General features: G+C 38.9%; 1 protein-coding gene across 3 annotated transcripts in view; it reads left to right on the plus strand.

Moving 5' to 3' along the window:
- Nucleotides 1–20,193, plus strand: part of SPIRE1 (spire type actin nucleation factor 1) — an 82,835-nt gene that overhangs the window by 41,210 nt on the left and 21,432 nt on the right. For all 3 annotated transcript variants that reach the window (XM_088675315.1, XM_035125596.3, XM_035125597.3), the window contains exons 5-9: nucleotides 2,923–3,000; nucleotides 3,377–3,541; nucleotides 4,491–4,577; nucleotides 5,533–5,662; nucleotides 17,762–17,928. In XM_088675315.1, the coding sequence (XP_088531441.1) occupies nucleotides 2,923–3,000; nucleotides 3,377–3,541; nucleotides 4,491–4,577; nucleotides 5,533–5,662; nucleotides 17,762–17,928 (627 nt within the window). The remainder of the gene's footprint in view (nucleotides 1–2,922; nucleotides 3,001–3,376; nucleotides 3,542–4,490; nucleotides 4,578–5,532; nucleotides 5,663–17,761; nucleotides 17,929–20,193) is intronic.

Genomic DNA, 20,193 nt, shown 5'->3' on the forward strand with positions numbered 1-20,193 from the left:
TCAGCTAAATAAAAATAAAGGGTGGTATTCAGTGCTAGTTCTACTCAGAGTAAATTCATTGATGTTAATCACTTAGGTTCATTAATTCCATCGGATCTACTCTACAACACAAATTAATTATGCAGGCATTGTGATAAAATTAAATATTTAAGGGTGAAATTCAATACAACAATAAATAGATTGTTCAATCACTACAAGCATTTCTGCTGGACCAGCAGAATTATCTCCCCTCTCCTCCCACTGTATGCTGTACTGGGGGTTTTCCTGACCCTCCAGAGCAGATTTGTGTGACGCATGGAGGATGCTTGGGAAGAGGGGAAAGCCTCATTGCACTAGCAGGAATCCTTGTGCTGGCTTCCACTGGAGGAACAGGTTAACTGAATCCAGCCCTAAGAGTGAATGAAATATGTAATGGGATCAAATACTTAAATATGCACATACTTAAATATGAGACAAATGCTGAGCTTTCATAGAATAGTGGAACAGTTAATATTAAGCACACATTTGCAAATATAGTAGAGAAATTTTGAATGAAAGTTAGATATTAAAATGGCACTCTGATTTTGGTAACTTTAGCCTTTTGACGACAGAGATTTGACAGTGACTTGCAGTACAATCCTAACCTTATTTACTCAGAAGTAAGTCCTACTTAATTCAGTGGAGCTTACTTCCAGGTAAGTGAAGTTAATATTGCAGCTTTTAGCATTTCTCTTATAAGTGGTCTATTAAAAACATTGATAGACTTAAATTTGTGGTGACCAGAAAGCTCTTAAAATAACTGCTCTCTGGAGAGGTTTAGAGTGTGCGCTATGATTTAATGCTGCAGTGACCTTTGGTTCAATAAAGAATGAGCCATTTCCTGTCAATTCAACAAATCTCATTTGAGGATTCAACTTCTGTTCAATGTCATCCACAGGGTCTATTTTTTCATGCTGATATGATAAAACTAGAATGTGTAGAGATGTATATAATTTGTGTGGTGAGCCTGCTGTGGAAGTGCACTCATTGCATTTTGTTCAGAATTACAAACCTTTCCCCCCCAGATTGAGTTCAGTAGAAACTTGTTCTGCATAATTTTTGCAGACGCTGACTGTGCACATGACTAATTTGCTGGAAGTAGTGATGTCATTAAACCTCTTGCCATGAAACTTAGTGCACTAATGTTCATTTTCATTACTTTTCATCATAATAAAACAGTCAGGGTGAATTGGTTTTACAATTCTGTAATACAAACAGCACAACAAAACGCTTACTCAATAGACTTTACACATCAAGCATCCAAACTGTCTATTACCTGTCCTTTTGTATAGAAAGCAGTAAAACTTGAGCAAATCTTCTTTAAAATAAAGAAGGAAATACAATCTCTCTCAATGGCTCAAGCTTTCAAATGATCTCAAGGGAGATTTCCCTGTATTATCTTTCCCAACAGATGCCAACCTTTTCTGGGATCATTAAATTTTCAGCAGCTTTTTACAACATGTTCTTAGCAAAAAGTTAGTTTATTTACCCGAAACAACAGTGAGTGAAATTCAGGTTTTAGTTAGGTGAAATTATAATGGAACGTGTCACATTATTTATACAAAACTTTCAATTGGCAGTGGTGCAGAGATTTCTAGTGTTAAGCAGAGCAGAGTACAATCAAATCTCCTTGGTGGAAAGATTCATATATAGATGCAGGAAATAATAAGGAAACAATAGAAGGGGGACATATGCACATGGCTTCATCTGACAGAAACTGTGACTATTATGACATTATTACATCAAGTTAAATAAAGTACCTTTAAAAAGGTCAGGTCTAGAAATCTAGTGATAAACCAATTTAAACAACAGATGAACAGATTTCATTCCTTATATTACAAGTATATAAGGTTCATTATAAGGTAAAGGTAAAGGGACCCCTGACCATTAGGTCCAGTTGTGACCGACTCTGGGGTTGCGGCACTCATCTCGCATTATTGGCCGAGGGAGTCGGCATACAGCTTCCAGGTCATGTGGCCAGCATGACTAAGCCGCTTCTGGCGAACCAGAGCAGCACACGGAAACGCCCTTTTACCTTACTGCCGGAGCGGTACCTATTTATATACTTGCACTTTGACATGCTTTTGAACTGCTAGGTGGGCAGGAGCTGGGACCCAACAACGGGAACTCACCCCGTCACAGGGATTCGAACCGCCGACCTTCTGATCGGCAAGCCCTAAGCTTTGTGGTTGATTATAAGGTTGTGGTAAATATTACAACTAGTTAAGTGCTTTTAACATCTGAAAATGTTACACAAATGTCAGCTATTTATTATTAGTAGTAGTAGCAGCAGCAGCAGTAGTAGTATGGTGAATAGCCTGGAGATAGGGCAGGATGTTCAAATACATTTCATATTAGGTATATGGGTACCCCACCAAAGAGGACCTCCTTCTCAACCTATAGACTTCACTTTTGGGGGCCCCAGTGTTAGACCATATAGATCTTCTAAAGGTAATAAATTTAACTGCCTAGAAGCAGCTAGCCAGTTGCACATGCTTCAAGGCTGATACCACCCTCTTAGATCTCAGGTCAGCAGTGTCATCCTGAATCAAGTCATGGATAACAACATTTTTAGCAACCACTGATCCAACACTGATAAGCCAGAGTCCATTATTGGAGTCCTGCATTGACATCAAACCCAGAAGGGAGAACTACAACAACTGTAACCCCTTTCATTAACCTTCTTGCCTGTGCCCCTCCTTTCTCTGTCTCTACCATTTTGATTCTGGGCCCCACTTTATTCATCATCTGTTGCCCACATTGCAAATATATTGGCTGAGATTCAAAGATGCCGTTCCATTAGTGTTAAACCTCTTTTGGTTATGAAAGTGCTGGTTCTGACCTATTCTGACCATACTGCTGCTGTTTCATTGCAACATATCTACCTTTTATTTTAACCTGCAGAATTTGAAGAAGATGCAGGAAATGGACAGAGGAAGAACTGATGACTCTGATCTTGATGATTTAAAAACTGCTGATTGGGTAATACTGCCTTGTAAATAATACACTAAGTATTGTGGCCAAATATTGTATACGATTGTGGAGTGTTTTTTGTTTTGTTTTTACTGTTCATGTGTTTTTATTTATTGATAAGCATGTTTCCAAACCTCCAACTCTTTAAACATATTGTGGTAGTGTACAATAAAAACACCATAAATTTATAAACATTATCTATACAATTTCTATAATATCTATAAAAGCTTATAAATTTTTATGTTTAAAACCACAATTAAGAAAAAGTTATAAAAGTTAATTTAAACTAGTGATCATTATGTTTTGGATCAGCTTAGTTATTTTTCTTAGTGGGCTTACATTTGATCATGGATTCTGAAAAATATTAATGTTCTTGATTCTTCAGGCTCAGTTTTGGGTGCAGGTCATGCGAGACTTGCGAGATGGTGTGAAACTGAAGAAAGTTAAAGAACGTCAGTTCAATCCTCTTCCCATAGAGTATCAGCTCACTCCATATGAGATGCTGATGGATGATATTCGATCCAAACGCTATACCTTAAGGAAAGTTATGGTAAGCTGTGACAACACAAGTTAAAAAAGAAAAGACCACCTTTCACTGTGTCTTTTGGTGAAAATCAAGTTTATGATTCCACACATAGCCGTAGAATAGTGGTGGAGACCCTGCAGCTTTTATAGATGGCATTATACAGACCTCTAGACATTGCAGGCCCACTCTTGTTCTGTAGACCACTCCTCTAGAAATTACTTCCTCTTCCATGTTATGTGCAGAGACGGTTTTAAAGGCAGTGCGACTGGTTTGTCCGCGCTGGGTCCTGGTGCCACAGGGGATGCTGCAACAATGGTGTAGAACAGAGCACGAGAGGCAGGGGTGCTGAATTTTAGCATCGCATGGGGCGCCGCTGAAATTTGAGAGCCCAAAGGTCTGTGTGTGTGTGTGTGTGTGTCTGTGTGTGTAAGTAAAAGAGAGAAAGAAACAGACAGAGGGAGACACACACACACAGAGAGAGAGAGAGACAGACAGACAGACAGACCAGACGGAAAAAGCCTTCTAGGGCATATAACATCTTTGAGGCTGGGAATCACAAGTGGGGAAAGTGCTCTTGCACTCATACATTCTGTTTGTGGCCTTCAGGCCTATATGAGAATAGAATGCTGGACCAGCAGCTGCTGTTATGTTCATTTTGGCAATTTGGGTGGATGGGTGAAATGCAGGCAATATGTGGGTGGAGGTTGCCAACACCTGCAGCAAGCAGAATTCGTCCCATTGTGCCTTGCTTCCTATTGGCTGTTGTGATAGTTCTGGATTTTTTGTCTGATTCATCAAAGATAATTCTTAATGTCAAACAACATGTTATTATCTTCAGCACCCCTTAGCTGATTGAAGACTGCTGATGCGTTTCAGTGATTATGATGGTTTTAGGTTGCATTGCCCTGTTTCCATTTTCAAATTACCAGATGATACAGATGTGCAGAAAAAACATTAGTTTTCTCTCTTTCAGGTCAATGGGGATATCCCTCCACGATTAAAAAAGAGTGCTCATGATATTATCTTGGACTTTATCCGATCTCGACCTCCATTAAATCCAGTATGTAATCTGATATGTGCATTTTCCCAGTTAAGATACAGCTTTTAAATATATTTTGTTTGCAACAATTATTTTTATTGATGCTCCTACCACTTCTCACCTGAAAAATGCTGTAGAATAGAAAACGCAAACATTTTCCATATAATCTATTCCCTTTCAGCTTTATAATGCTTACATAGAAAGTTAAAACAAGTAACATGAATACTTTTTAAATAAAACTCTTTGGTATTTTCACTTTCCTTCTAATCAGATTTCCCTGCCCACAATAAGACATTGCCTCTCTTAATTCCTCACACACTCATTGGACCATTTAACCAGGGGCAGCTATGCCCAAATGCACTTCCTCCTCTCAGTCATGCTATATTTTCCCCTTGGCATTCAACATATATAGGATTCAGACAAGCACTAACTTTATTGCTGCCAGACTCCCTGTTGAATTAATACACATTCCTTACAAACCTATTTCAGCTAGCCTTGTTTGCTTGCTGGGTTTTTTCATTCCTGACTCTGTCCACACACTTTCCAATAACAATTTTTATTTGCACCTGTATTTCTTGATTCAAGGAGGGAGAGGTTTTAATTCACTATAAATCATATTTCCCATTTAATTTGTATCCTCCTAGTTGTTTTTTTAATCCTATCATGCCCAGTTCCTGAGGAATGTACCCTTTTTATTTGAAAAGGCCCACCAAAAAATTAGCTGCCTTTGCATTGAGCACTGAGGAGAAAAAGCATGAAGAAACAAAGTCTATCAGACCTGCTATCTTAAATTTGATCTTGTTTAGAACCAGTAAGGTTTATTATATAAGCCTGTCTGGATCAATGCCTGAATCCATCCCATAACCCGGTGTGTGTTTTAGTTTACAAAAGACTTCACCATGATCATAATTTGCTGTACCCATCTCTTGTGAAGTGTTTGGCATTAATTCTCTACTTTTGTATTAATATTCACAAGGCCTCTGCAAGAAAACTAAAACCAACCCCACCAAGACCACGTAGCCTCCATGAAAGAATACTGGAAGAAATCAAGTCTGAAAGAAAGCTGAGACCCGTCTCTCCTGACGAGATCAGGCGTAGCAGGCTAGGTATTTTGATTTTGATTATATTAGTCCTGGGTGGTACTCTGCTAATGAAATTATTCCATATTGCTAATGGCTTGTATCCAGTTGGTGTCCCTCCACTTATTGAAGGCTCATTGATGAAGCAGAGCATTCTATCAAGAGAACAGGGAATCATTCTCCAGTGATTTCCCACACACCTGCACACTGTTCTGAAATGTCCTTTCATGCTGATTTGGGGGTGTGGGGAATAAGGGGCTAAAGAGGGAAGGAAATTGCTAAACAAAACCCAGCCTGCTAATTTTGATAGGTGGTGGTTGTACCTAAGTTGCTTAATTCTTGCAGGTGTGAGAACCAGTATGTTCACTGAGCTCTCTTCATAAGAATAGTCATTAAAGTGAAATGGAATATCTGCAAGCTCAGGAACTCTGATTGCTTATTAAAAGGCACATGGGCTCTGTATTTATTAAAGTAATAATAATGATCAGTGATTTAGACCAGCTATTTCAATTTTCAGTTATTTCATTTTTCTTATGTTAGTCTAGGAAAATATAATTGCCACAATGATCTTTGTGTACACATGGAGTAGTTTTCCACTAATTTATTGACAAGTAGCAGTGGTTGCTTTCCTTTTGTACAAAGCAACATGTCACTTATTCTTTTGGTGTATGGGGTGTGTGTTTTTAACTTGTCTTTCAATTTCTGCACAGTAGTCCTACAGGATTCCATTTAAATGCAATAGTGTGATATCTAGTCCACATGTAACAGCTTGGAGAAGTGTGTGATACCTGTACCACTTTCTACAGTAATAAAAATCAAGGTAGATAAATGCTGGAGCATTGGACACACATCGTATCAAAAACTAAATAAAAACAAGTCAATGAAATTATGGGGCATTGATGCAACTGAAGAGAGATATTTGTTGTCTGACACTTAAAAAAAAGACTATACAGTATAAGCATTTTCAAACTGAAATGCTGAAGCTCTCACACATTAAAACTTTTATTTAAAAGTCATAAAACAGCACCACCGTGAGAAGACTTGTGTATCTACTATTAATGTCACAGGCAATAAAGAAGGAAGTGCCTATAAATGGGGAAGGAACCATCTTCATCTTCATCCCCATCAGGGCACTAGGCTCCACCCATACCAGCACAGTGTTACTTTATCTTTTGTTGTTTTCACTGCTGCTGCCAGAAGGCAAAAAAAAATTGCTTAGGGAGGATGGATCTTTTCTTCCAAAGTGGAGTTTAGCAACCCCTAAATTATAGTGTCAGAATATTCAGTGTGAATACTATTGCTGTTCAAGTTATCTATTTACACATCCAGCTTTACAGTATATAATTATGCACCAGCAGTGCATACTCTGATTATCAGCAGTTGCCTCAGTTTTCATGAGAGTATATATAGTCAAGCGGTTAAAAGCATGAGTTGTAAACCAATAAGGTCCCTTTTCATGTCGTAGTTCAAGTTTTAGCATACTGGGCAGCTTTAGGCAGACCACCATATTTCAATCTTAATTCCACATCTGTAATTTGTGGATAATACCGGCCTACATTCCATGGTGGTTGTAAGGATTATGTGAAGCACTTTAAGCATTTAGAGAAAACACTATAATCACCAATAACCACTCTTTTTACAACCAAGATGACCTCATTCTCATCAAAAGAATGATAGATATCTTTGAAGAATAGTTATTTTGTGATGCATTTGGCAATTTACAGTTGGGAGTAGAGTCAGGGATTTTATGCCAGTACTAATGGTTAATTGACCAAACTATTTTTAGTATCTCTGCAATTGCATGTGCCTACCTCCTTGAAATGTAGTGCCATAATGTTTGCCACCCCACCCCCCGTATGTATTTATGCATGTATTTCTATTATAGTATAACTTTTCCAGCAGCATCTTTGTGGCAGGATATATATTTTACTTTACCAGTGATCCTAAGTACATTCATAGCCACTTCTGACACGACAAATTCCCTATACCAAAATAATTTTGAAATATAAAAGCTGAAAAAATGCAGGTCTGTTTTTCCATGTGTATATGCCACAGAAACCTGCTAGCAGTCAGAACTTCCTTGCAATTAAACATGTGATGCAACAAAAATGTGTATTTTTGTATGTGACAGTATACACAAAGATTTATATGCAATTTTCTACACTCATTTAAGTAATTTGTCATGTGTCAAGTGGCCCGTACTGGAATCTATGTAACTTCGGGCCAAATTAGGTATTAATCCTGCATGGAGGCTTCAGGAAAGCCTTTACTTGTGGCTATGTAATGTGAAGGCAGTGTAATGTTTAAAAGATTATCACCACATGTGCAGCCCAGTTATGCAGAGTATCTGTACACCACCATCATCCCTGATGAGAATGTGCAACAATGATAGGTATATTATAGACGTGTATATTGGGAGCTGCACATGCAGTGAAGATCTTTTAAATATCATACACACTGTGCTCTGCATGTGGAGTTAATATCAGCTAAACTGGCCCTTCCAGGGAAATATATGTTTAGGATCCAGGTGTTAATGTATTTGCAACCTTCCATGATGCTGTTGCAGTGTTTACACTTACACCTTTACTGCTGTAAAGAAAAAGTGTCTGACTCATTTCAGATTTAGATTGGCCTGTATAATAAAATTTGAAATGTCTCTCATTTAAACTAACCTTCTGTTTTCTTTGTGTTCCCTTAAAAACAGATTGTTTTTCTTTTGTCATTTTGATTTCTTTTCTTTTCTTTTTCCAGCAATCCGGCCTCTTAGCATGTCTTACAGTTTTGACTTGTCAGGTAAAAAGTGCTACAGCACCTGACGTGGTTATTGTGATAACTGTAAATTGTGTTCCATTCCATTTCTTTGTTTAATGTAAGAAAAACATCTGAAGGATGTTTTTCCAAATCCTAGTCTGCAGATTTTAAGATAAATTTAAATATCATCTGAAATACACACTACCTGTAAAATCATTAGCATTTGTATAAACATTTATTTTAAAAAATACTGTAGTTACCGTATAGAAGAGTGCACAGCTAGTGTAATATATTTGAGTAAATACCCATTACTCTGACTGGGAACACAAAGGGAAAGAGTAGCTCCTCTATGAAGAGAGGTTGCAGCATTTGGGACTTTGAGTTTAGAGAAAAAGTGAGTAAGCGGTGACATGATAGACAAGTATAAAATTATGCATGGCATGGAATAAGTTTTTCAGAAAAGTTTTTCTCCCTTTCTCAAACACTAGTACATGAAAGATTCAGGACAGATAAAAGAAAGTACTTTTTCATGCAGCACAAAGTTATATGGAACTCACACCCATGGCAGGCAGTGATGGCCACTAACTTAGAGAGCTTTAAAATAGGATTAGATAAAGTCACGGAGGAAAGGGCTATCAAATGATGGCTCTTATCTGCCTCTACAGGGACCCAGGTGGCGCTGTGGTTAAACCACTGAGCCTAGGGCTTGCTGATCAGAAGGTCAGCAGTTCGAATCCCTGTGACGGGGTGAGCTCCCGTTGCTTGGTCCCAGCTCCTGCCAACCTAGCAGTTCGAAAGCACGTCAAAATGCAAGTAGATAAATAGGAACCGCTACAGTGGGAAGGTAAACGGCGTTTCCATGTGCTGCTCTGGTTTGCCAGAAGCGGCTTTGTCATGCTGGCCACATGACCTGGAAGCTATACGCCGGCTCTCTCGGGCAATAATGCGAGATGAGCGCGCAACCCCAGAGTCGGTCACGACTGGACCTAATGGTCAGGGGTCCCTTTACCTTTACCTTTATCTGCTCTACAATTGGCGGCAGTAATGCTTCTGGATACCAGTTGCTGGAAAAACAGAGTGGGAGAATCTTTTTGTGCTCAAAACCTTCTTGCGGATTTACTGCAAGCATCTGGTTGGCCACTGTGATAATGGGATACTGGACTATATGGGCCATTGGTCCGATCTAGTAGACTCTTCTTGGGTTCTTATGAATTTATTCACAAACCATTTATAGAAGATTAGTTCTGTTGGTTCACCGTACCAGTGTAATGCTCCACCAAAATGTTGGTCCAGAACTCCCTTCATACATGAACCAATGACAGGCATGATCTTCTACCCATGGCCTCTAGGCTCATGCAATTTTCCACCACTTTCACATGTGAATTTTCCTTCCCTTGCATTTTCATATGGCAAGATCAGAGCTAGGTTTGAAGGAGTCCAGGAGAAAAGCACCTCCTAGGACCTCCCAAATCACCTTGGTCTTTGCATCAAGTAAGCTTAACAAGTAGTTTTGTCTCTTCTTAACATGTTTTCTCAATGTGGCAGGTGCACTGCAAAGTGAAGCACTTTCTGAGGGTATTGCCACCTGTCATTTTCATTTCCCAGAATACCTCTTGGCATCAGGTCCCAGAAGCATTCTGAAGAAAAGCAGATGGTGGGTGGATGCAGCCTTGGCAGCCACTTTGCAGCATGGACACCACTTTGGTAGAAAGAAAGAAAGAAAGAAAGAAAGAAAGAAAGAAAGAAAGAAAGAAAGAAAATGAAAAGTGATTTCAGAGTCTAGAATTAGCTCTGAATGGCCTTTCTGGGGCCTGTGAGTCCCAGCATTTACCTGACCATTGCAGGTGCTCACAGTGGGCCTGAACCATGATGATGATGATGATGATGATAATAATAATAATAATAATAATAATAATAATAATAATAATAATAATAATTTATTTATACCCCGCCCATCTGGCCGGGTTCCCCCAGCCACTCTGGGCGGCTTCCAACAAAATATTAAAATACAGAAATCCATCAAACATTAAAAGCTTCCCTAAAAAGCTTCCCTAAAAAGGGCTGCCTTAAGATGATGTAGTGTAATATCACATGTGTACTAGTATTTCATCTAACCATGGTAAGCACCAAATCAGAGTTTGCAACCATCATTAAAAGTAGCTTTCAGAACTAAGGGCTGAGCTAAGTAGGGCTAGCAAAGATTCTAGTGCAGGCATAACATTAGCCATGGCTAGTTCTGAAAATCTGAGAGAGAGAATTCACATGGAAAAGGAGAGGAGGAAAGGAGATAAAACGAGAACTTACTATTATTTCTTGAACTCATAACCTTATGCAGTTGTTTCAATTGATACTTTCTTTTTTCTATTACTAAAATTATATGTGCTACATTAAACAGGGTGACATCCAGTGATACCTGCCTGCTTGCACAACAATGCTTAGTGTTTTCTTCTCTCCCTTTCAGCCCCCCTGCATGCCCGCAAAATATGCTCCAGAGGAGCTGCTGTGGGGAGGAAAGGGAGGTGAAATCCTGTTGCACAAATGGACACCTACTTGTAATATGTTGGACTTGGATCTGACCCATAACCTTTCACACTAATACATTAATATGCTGTAGATTTACTATTTAACATGTTACAGATTTAAACCATGCTATGGATTTGAATATTATCTAAAGAGCTTTTCCTCTTCTGTTTCTGTTTAAAAAGTTTTATAACAGGCAGGCATGTGCATCACACAAAAATGTGATGTTGGTACTTTATCGTCTGAATTCTTAACCTTCTTCTGAGTTGTGCTTTTGGGGAGCAAATTGAGGAGTTTGTGGATAGAAGTGGGCTAGCACATGATCAGCACAAGCTTCATTTATGATGATTTTGGATTAAGGAAGAATAGGCTGTATTCAGGAGTTTTCTTTAACTGTGTTGCTGTATGTGTGTGTTGTGTTTTATTCAATTGTTTTAAAATTGATATTTCCATTTGCTTCCATGTTAATTGGTGCTTTCATCATCAACCTCCCTGCTTGTTTTGTCTGATGACTTGATGTTTACAAATAGGGAATCCCTCAAAAAGGAGAGCAGTAGTCTTATTTGTATTATTTTTTTATAATGTTTGTCTAAATAGTTTAAGCATAGTTTTTGTTTTTGAATTAGGCTCTGTTATTTTCATCACTATCTTTCTTAATAGTTTATGCTGCTGGTTTTCAACCTGTGTGCCGTGGCAACCTGGGTTGCCTTGAATGATAGTCAGGGGCAACACTGGTCTCTGTTCTTCTTTCCTTCCCTCCTTCCTCTGATGCCCTTTCATGTTATTGCCTCCCAAAGGCTTGCACAGCTGTTTCAGGCAAATGGTGCCTCTGGTGCTGGCCAGGGGGTGCCTTACCGGCCCCTGTGGGGCAGTGTGAGGAGGCATCTCTCTTTGGGGCAGGAGGGGCAGCTCAGAGACCAGGGATGGCAGAGGACTCCCAAGGAGAGGAGGCTGAGGGAACACTCCACAAGGGAGGGTGTTCGAAAAGGGGTGAGCAGCTGCCAGCTTTGCAGGCAAGGGGTGACATAACTGGGCTCCTGAGCCCCACAGGGGTGCCACAGAAAGTATGTAGTTGGTCAAGGGAGCCATGGACCCAAAAAGGTTGTACACCTCTGGTTTATGCAGTACCATTGCTTTACGTGACACCTTAGATTTTCATTGGTAAAGAACAGCCAAGTCTCTACCTACAAGGAGCTTACAGTCTTAAAACTGAGAGTGGGGGGCAATGGGCAAGAAAGGGAAGGAAAGGAAATAGAGTGCAGAAGATTGGTAGAACTGGAGGAAGGGTTGTAACAGGAAACAAGGGCTTAAAGTCAGAGTGGACATGTGGATGAAGAAGCATTTTGAGATGGTCTGAGCAGCAGTAGGGGTCAGTGTTTTGAGCAAAGAGGACTGAGTGAATAAAGAGGATGTGATAGGAGGCTGTAAGTAATGGAAGGTCTCATCTCTATCAAGAGCTGAAAAGATTTCCAGCTGCTCTTCATAATCCTGTTGCTGAAGGTGACACCAAAGTGTGTCAACTATCAGATAGACTCTTGGGAAGATCAAGGGCGATGAGAATCTGTCTGTACATGCAGATGGAACAAGGCCCTTGCTTTATGTATACCTCAACAGGTTGCCACAGAACCACAACTCTACATTAGTCCTTCAACATTGGACAAGCCACTAGCCAAAAACCTATGTAGCTGTATAATTTTCACAGCCTGGTTATACTTAGATTTTTATTACGGAATCTCCCTTGTATAAATCAGAATGTTTTTTGGGGAAAACACTAAGGAGAGGGAGTCAAATCTCATGGCCCATCAAACATTCCAGTAGAAGCCTGTTCCATGAGGCTGCCTTTGTCGCTAGAAAGGGGAGGCGGTGCATGCTAGCCACCTTTTATTGAATTTGTGTGAACTAGTGAGTGGCTGCAACAGGAGGGAAAGTGAGTCCATCCAGTTCCTCCATCTGAGAGTTGTCTCCCACCCTGTAACCACTACAGTTCCCTCAGGTTTCTGACATTTACCCTCCAGGAAGGTGTTGCTTTAAGCATTTGCTGCCATACTTAGTTTCCCCAGAATACCTATTCCATCTCTTAGTGTTTGCCAATGTGTATTAGAGGAACATGGGGAATGCCTATGGAGCCACTGACTTTAAAGTTATCAGAATATGTTAGTACATTGGTCATGCTTGCTGTTCATATTTTCATCGCCTCTTAAATTTAGACATCCCTTCTAATTGATACTTCTAGTCAGTTTTAGCAGCTGGCTAGACAGAAGTGTTGGGAGAGGAAGGTTTTTTGTTTGTTTCTGTTTTTAACTTAAAAGTACTGCTTTCTTATTTTAAAGATGTGTATTTCAGTGGTTTTATGTAAAAGAGGGTGACAGGGAGTGTATTTCACATTATATGCGATTTTATTTATGTATGTAAAGTGCTGCCCATCTTATTTTGGTTTGAATTCAGGTTCTAACTAGATTATAGAAGAACTGAGGTACAAGAAAGGGAGAGATGGATTGTTCCCCTAACCCAGCTATTCTTGGATTATCCGCTCCCCCAAAATGTAACTGGAAATCCACTTCCATAGAGCTTGTAAATTAAATACTTTTTAAGTCTGAAGCTGAAGCAGTTGTTCAATTGATCTTGAAATGGTTCTAATAAATTACTTGATGTTTTGACCAGCTGTGCAAAGAGGATTCAGTAATTAATAATTTAACAAAGATCCCACCAGGGAACTATTTTCAGAGGAAACGATAACTCTTATTCTCTGAACCCATTGTATACTAACAGGGAAGTTACAGAGGAAGCTATTTATGGAAATTAAGAAGATTAGGAACAGATTCTTTAATATCAGTGCACAATTTCTGGTATTCAGCTACTTAATAGAATCAGGAATTTTATCCTTAAATGAAAAGGCCTGAACTTGGATTTCTCCTAAGAAAGTGGATTTGATCAAAGACATAATGCGAACTAAGAAATAGATGGTTCTCCCTACTTCTGTCCTGCTCACCATCTAGTGCAGTTTATTGCAATTGAAAGAAGAGACTTCTAAATTTCTTTGATAATCAATTACTTGGTCATCAAGGAGAATGACAAAAGAACCAGGACAAAGGTTTTCATGACTAGGATTGTGAACATAGTTATGCCTAGGGAGACCTGTCAAACATCATCTCCACAGATTAATTTGTGTTTTTTATTTTGCTTTTTTCCAGTTTTCTTACTTGATGAACAAACACAGTCAATAAAATAACCAAAATAATAAAATGACAACATCAAACAAAAAAGGGGGAGAAAAAACATACAAAAAACATACATACAACCATAATTCCATAAGTTCTTACACACGGATTTATGACACCCTATTCTTTAATCCCAATTCCTTTTCTTCTCTAATAGGCTTCCGTCCTCCACAGATTAATTTGGTAAGGTGTAGAGCAGGGGTCAGCAACCTTTTTCAGCCGTGGGCCGGTCCACCGTCCCTCAGACCATGTGGTGGGCTGGACTATATTTTTTGGGGGGAAATTAACGAATTCCTATGCCCCACAAATAACCCAGAGATGCATTTTAAATAAAAGCACACATTCTACTCAAGTAAAAACATGCTGATTCCCTGACCGCCCGAGGGCCAGATTGAGACTGGTGTAGACGCTCTGGGCTACAACTATCCATAACATTTTCCTTTTCAAGGAGAAGGAATTCCAGCAGGTTTAGCTATACATACTGAATTCCTTCTTCTAGAAGTGCAGGTGCCCTGTTCTCTTTCCACCCAGCCACCCCACTGCTACTCCAGCATAGCCACACTCTGGACATCAGTTGTTTTTAATTCTGTTTTTGATTAGCAGCATCTAGGGTTACATTGATGTGGTTAATAATAAATCATGGTTTATTGAAACAAGTCAAATTCATAACCCTAGCTTTGAAGTTGACCTTTTCAAGTTATAACTAGCCACATGTTTAAGTATGGACTAGCCACACAATCATATTGAATTGGGAATGCATTTCATGTTCTTGTCTAAGGGTTCATCCACAATTCCTTTTGTGCCACATTTCTGTGTCCAAACCTGCATTTTACCACTGAATCGGGGCAAACAACAATAGGGTTTTCTGCAAACAGAGAGCTTTAAAGTGCAAGGCTGTGCCTGGAAGAGGAAGTCTGGATAATCCCTAAGTCACCTTGTGATTGTGAAATCAGCACCAATTCTGAGACTTTTTTTATTTTTCTGTCATCTCCAGATTGTATCCATATCTAGGCAAACAGCATATTAAAAATCCTAAGCATCTGTTCTAATTGTCTTTTCCAATGAAAGCTGCTCTTGAACACAAACAGCATATGGTTACATGATTGGTCATGTTCATATATAATTTATGTTCTCTTTGATTCATTTGGTAAGCACAGTAATCTGTACCTAGAAAGAAAAGGTGAATTCCATTTTGGTTTTGTATTATCTTGTTTTACACCTTAGTAGTTTTGATACCAAAATGTCATATCATTAAGGCTTTTCTGCATACCTATCTACGGTTGGAATAAGCCCCAGTGAAAACAAATGGACTTACTTCTGAGTAGACATGTATAGGATTGCACTATACACTGTAAAAATATCCAGCTGAGCCGTTTTCTAAAAAGGAACGCAACCTGTGGTATTTGATAGCTATTTTTCCATCTTGGCAAGATGAGAAATGTATATTCTGCAGCCAGGCTACTGTTTGTCTTGGAATTGCTGACTAACAGAGGAAGTAACTGCTATTGCTTCCCATTTGTCTGACTAAATTAATCTGTATTGAATTAATTAATTATCATTTCAGAGTTTATACTGACAAAAAACAGCCTTTACAAGCAATGTATTTACAGTAATTTTGTGGTGTGTGAGAGATCTAATAGCTAGTTGTATTTTTTGCTGTAAATTTAAGAAAGTTGCCAGAACTATTTTCAGTCTGAATACTGGTTATAAGTAGTTGCTACCAATACTGTATTTTATTCTATTTTTTACTGGTCTGAAGACATTGTGGCCTTGCTTCTCTTGAGATAACTAAAAGCTGGGAAACAGTAGGGATATATATCAAATGACAGAGGGATACCAGTGTGTGTTGCAGCAAAAACAATAGAGTGTTTTGTGGCACCTAAAACACCTAAGAAATTCATTTTGATGTTTGTTTGTTTGTTTGTTTGTTTGTTTGTTTGTTTGATATTCTTTGTCGGAAGCTCTCTGGGCAGTTCACAGCATTAAAATAAAAAATAAAAAACACAAAACACATAATAAAAACAAGAACAATAACAAAACAAATCCATAGCAATCCCCCATAAACTTCCATAGACTACAGTCCTCTTCATCAAATGTTACCTGCAGCTGTGTCTGTATATTTATCTACACACACACACACACACATACACACACGGTACATACACATGTTTGGCAGGGAAGAGGAATGTAAACAGTGAAGTCGAAGAAAAGCAAAAGATGGTGGAAATAGCATAACTATCACAGTCTGCACTTACCTGTATATCATTTTCCTTGCACTTCACTATTTAGAATCCTCCTCCCTCAGCTCCCTTCGTACATCTGTTGGCTGCTGTCCACAAAAATGTGTTAGGTGCCACAAGACTAGTTTTATAAATTATATATCTTAAGTGGTAATAGAATTATTTAAAGGTAAAAAACAAATGTCCCCCCCACTACATATCAGTTGCAAAATACTTAGAAGTATGACAAAAAAAATAGTCTGCTAAAGTGCATTTCAAGCTATCCTTGAGCTTTATCCTTTTCTTTTTGTTATATTTTCTGTTTGTGTGTATATTTCCTTGTGAATTTCCTTTGGGTTCTGCAAGGTATAAGTAGCTGGCTGCTGATATGCTAAAACTGTTTTTAGCAATATTGGATGGATGATTTGTTTTTCCATGGTTTCACAAAATCAAAGTAGATTTGCCTCTAAAAATAGAAGCACAGATTTATATACAGTAATTGGAATAGATTATTTACAACACCCATCCAATCAGGGCCTGGGATATTCCGTAAACAGAAATCATGAACCTGACTCCCACCCAAGCCTTCCTTGGTGCCCATGTGCACCAGGTTGGAGACCTTCCGTTTTTTAGTTTATAATTGCAGAGCAGTTGCTGGAGCTGGAAGTCCTTTGATTTTAAAGGATGCTTGGGCAGGGGGCAGAAGTATCAGGGGTGGCTTCCCCACCTAGTAGCCAATCCTGTTTGCTTCCTTGTTGCCCTCTGGCCATGTGGAGCTGACAGTAGGCACTTGCTTCACCCCATGAAGGGACTGTGTGGGTGTGGGTGTGGGTGTGTATGATTCAGAATATGCATTTGGGCAGAGAGTGAAAAATAGGTCGTAGAATCATAGAATTGGAAGGGACCACGAGGGTCATTTAATCCAACCCCCTGCACAGGAATCTTTTGCCCAACATTGGGTTGGAACCCACAACCCTGGCATTAAGAGTCTCGTGCTCTACTGACATAGCTGCCTTTCAGCACAACTGGGGGAGGGGAACTGCTTTGTAGTCTAGTAGAAGTACAGGAGGGTTCACATGGACAAAAGTGCTCCCCACGTTTTAATGTTTTATTGGTTTTATTGAACTTTGAGCAAAGGGTTATCTGCTAGAAACACAAATAAGTTTATAATTTGAAAGATCAGATTTTTGAAAGTACATTTGTGAAAGTCACATGCTTCCCTTCCTCCTCAGATCCACTAATGCTTTTCTGTCGCATCACATCCACATTGCACTCCAATGTCTGTAATTTTATAGAAAAAAGAGATAAATTTCACAGTTGTGAAACTTCAGTATTAATTGCACTGTGAGAAACAAGTATAAGTGGAGTATACTTTTCTACTGTGCCACCACAATGATTTTTCTCTCCCCCCCCCCTAGATGTATCAACACCAGAGGCCTCCAAAAGGCTTTCAGAAAGCTGTCAGAATGGCAGCTTTTCATCTGAAGCAAAGGTGAATGGCATTGGTGCTACTAAGTTGACAGTACAACGGAAGAGACTTTTGAAAGCTCCCACTTTGGCTGAACTGGATAGCTCAGATTCAGAGGTAAGGTGCTGGTTAGTCGAAACCTCTTTTCAGGATTTTCATTTTTGTTGATTAATTTCTGTTTTGTCATAATTTATTGTTCAATGTATTATATATTTGTTTTTTGAATAATTTTTAACCTTCGCTTAAGCCAGAAAAGGTTCGCAGTGCAATTACAGATCAATACAAGCAAATTCCTGCCCTCAGGCTTAAAATCTAAAAAGACATGACACAAAAAGGGAAAGGACTAAGGGAGAAGGAAATAAGCAAACTTAGGTTTTAGTTACAAGTTACCAGTACTCTAATAATCATTGGGGGTGGGGTGGTGGTGGAAGAAGTTCAAGAAGAGGCGGAGCCAAAGTTATTGGTCTCTCAGTTCTGCCAATGAACTGCTCTATATCCCTTCTCTTCCCTTCTGCCTTTTATAATCGCCACTGTCATATGATGATCAGATGGAGGTGTCTGGCTTCTCAGCAAAGCTGGTGGCCCTGCATCCCTTGATGGTTGGTGGCTCAGGAACTAGAGTGGAGATGAGAGAGACTTTGGGCTGTGAAAGATCTTTCAATAAGTTGCATGTGATTCCTGTGCCCAGCACTGCACATTCTTTAAACTCCTGAGTGAAGAGGAGGCACTACAATATTTGCCTGTCCATGTTTGGTGTCTTTGGGAGTGCTGGCATGGTTTTGTCTGATTCTTCTTGTCCCAGGGAACTTTATAGCCCTTCCAAATTCTGAAAGCTCAGGCTGAATAACAGCACATAGCATTTCTTGTAGAATAACAGTTTCTATCATAGACTGTCACAAGTCTTATCAGAGTTCAACCTTCTTTCTGCTGTTGTCTATATTCAGTGATAGCTTACAGTTGGGTTATAGTGCTGTATTCCCTCCCCTAAATAAAACAAGTAATGAATCAGTCTTGACAAAATGTGAGGTTTTCCACATTTCCTTTTAAGATTGACAACCCAATTCTAAAATTTAGTGAACAGAACCCAAGTAGGTTTCCATGAACCTTTGCTAGGACTCAAGGTCAAAGCAGTAGTTGAACAGGTGACTTAAGGGATGTTCTATGGGGATTCAGTTTGTTTGGCTAACAGAGGCAATTGCAAGGAGGCACGCCATCAAGCAAGTAAACTTCCATGCACCAGTAAGCCAGGTAGCATTCCTGATGCCTATAAAAATTTCCAGGTCATGCATGCTTGTAACAGAAGTATTCACCTCTTTCTCACCCCACCCTCAGCTACTGAGGAGTTGGAACAGACAAAATTACAATTCCAGAATATTTTTATTACAAAATGCATTGTGATAAAATCAGCAAGACTATTAATAAATGGTAATGTAACAGACAAAATTGACATTTGTCAATTAAAGTTAACTTTTATTTAACTTAAAGTCCTGACATAGAAGTCTTGTTTACAGATGGATAGATAGTTCAAATTTGGTTTATGCCAATTTCACACACACACACACACACACACACACACACACACACACACACACACACATATATATATATATATATATATATATATATATATATATATATATATCTGTTTCAACCCAGAGGGCCAAGAATTTCATCCCCACCCCCTGCCATATCATTTTCTTCAGAGTGACGACACATAATCACAAATTATTGTCCCTGGGGCCTTTGCAGCTCCATTTTTAATCCATGCAACAGGAGCTGTAATTTGTAGCTGCTCAGAATGGCTTATACTGTACCTTTTTTAAAAAGTTAAAAATGAAGCTCGTGAACCACCTTGTAGTATTTGTTGTGGATCTGGATTCCAAAGAGAACCACGTTATGACCTGCACAGAAATCTTTGCTTGTGTATCAAGTGAGTTTGCTTTGGAATATGGACTTGCAAATTTCCACCATGCCATGTCTTGATTTGGTGATAAAGTACTTAAACAATAGCAGCAATCAGTGAAAGGGCTTGAGTGTAATTTCTGGGCTATAGCTGATTTAACTGGAAATTCCATTTTTGAAAGAAGATGCCATAAACGAAAAATGTAAAGCTCCTGTTACTGGCAGGGGACAGTGATTTATTCAATGCTTATAGCCAGGAGCATACAGCTTGGATTGTATATCATATAAATAAGACCTTAGGTTGAATTTCATGTTATAATAAATTGAAAGTAAATTATCAATACAATTTAAAGAAATAGGAAAAATGCTATATTGAGTAGAAAAACCAGCTAAGTAATCATGTTATACTTTATAAGTATGTAAGCCGCAAACTCTATTCTAAATTCAAATGAATAAAAGTAATATTTGTTGAGTATACAC

Source organism: Zootoca vivipara, chromosome 8 (genome assembly GCF_965207765.1).
Source record: "Zootoca vivipara chromosome 8, rZooViv2.hap1.1, whole genome shotgun sequence".
Lineage (NCBI taxonomy): Eukaryota > Metazoa > Chordata > Lepidosauria > Squamata > Lacertidae > Zootoca > Zootoca vivipara.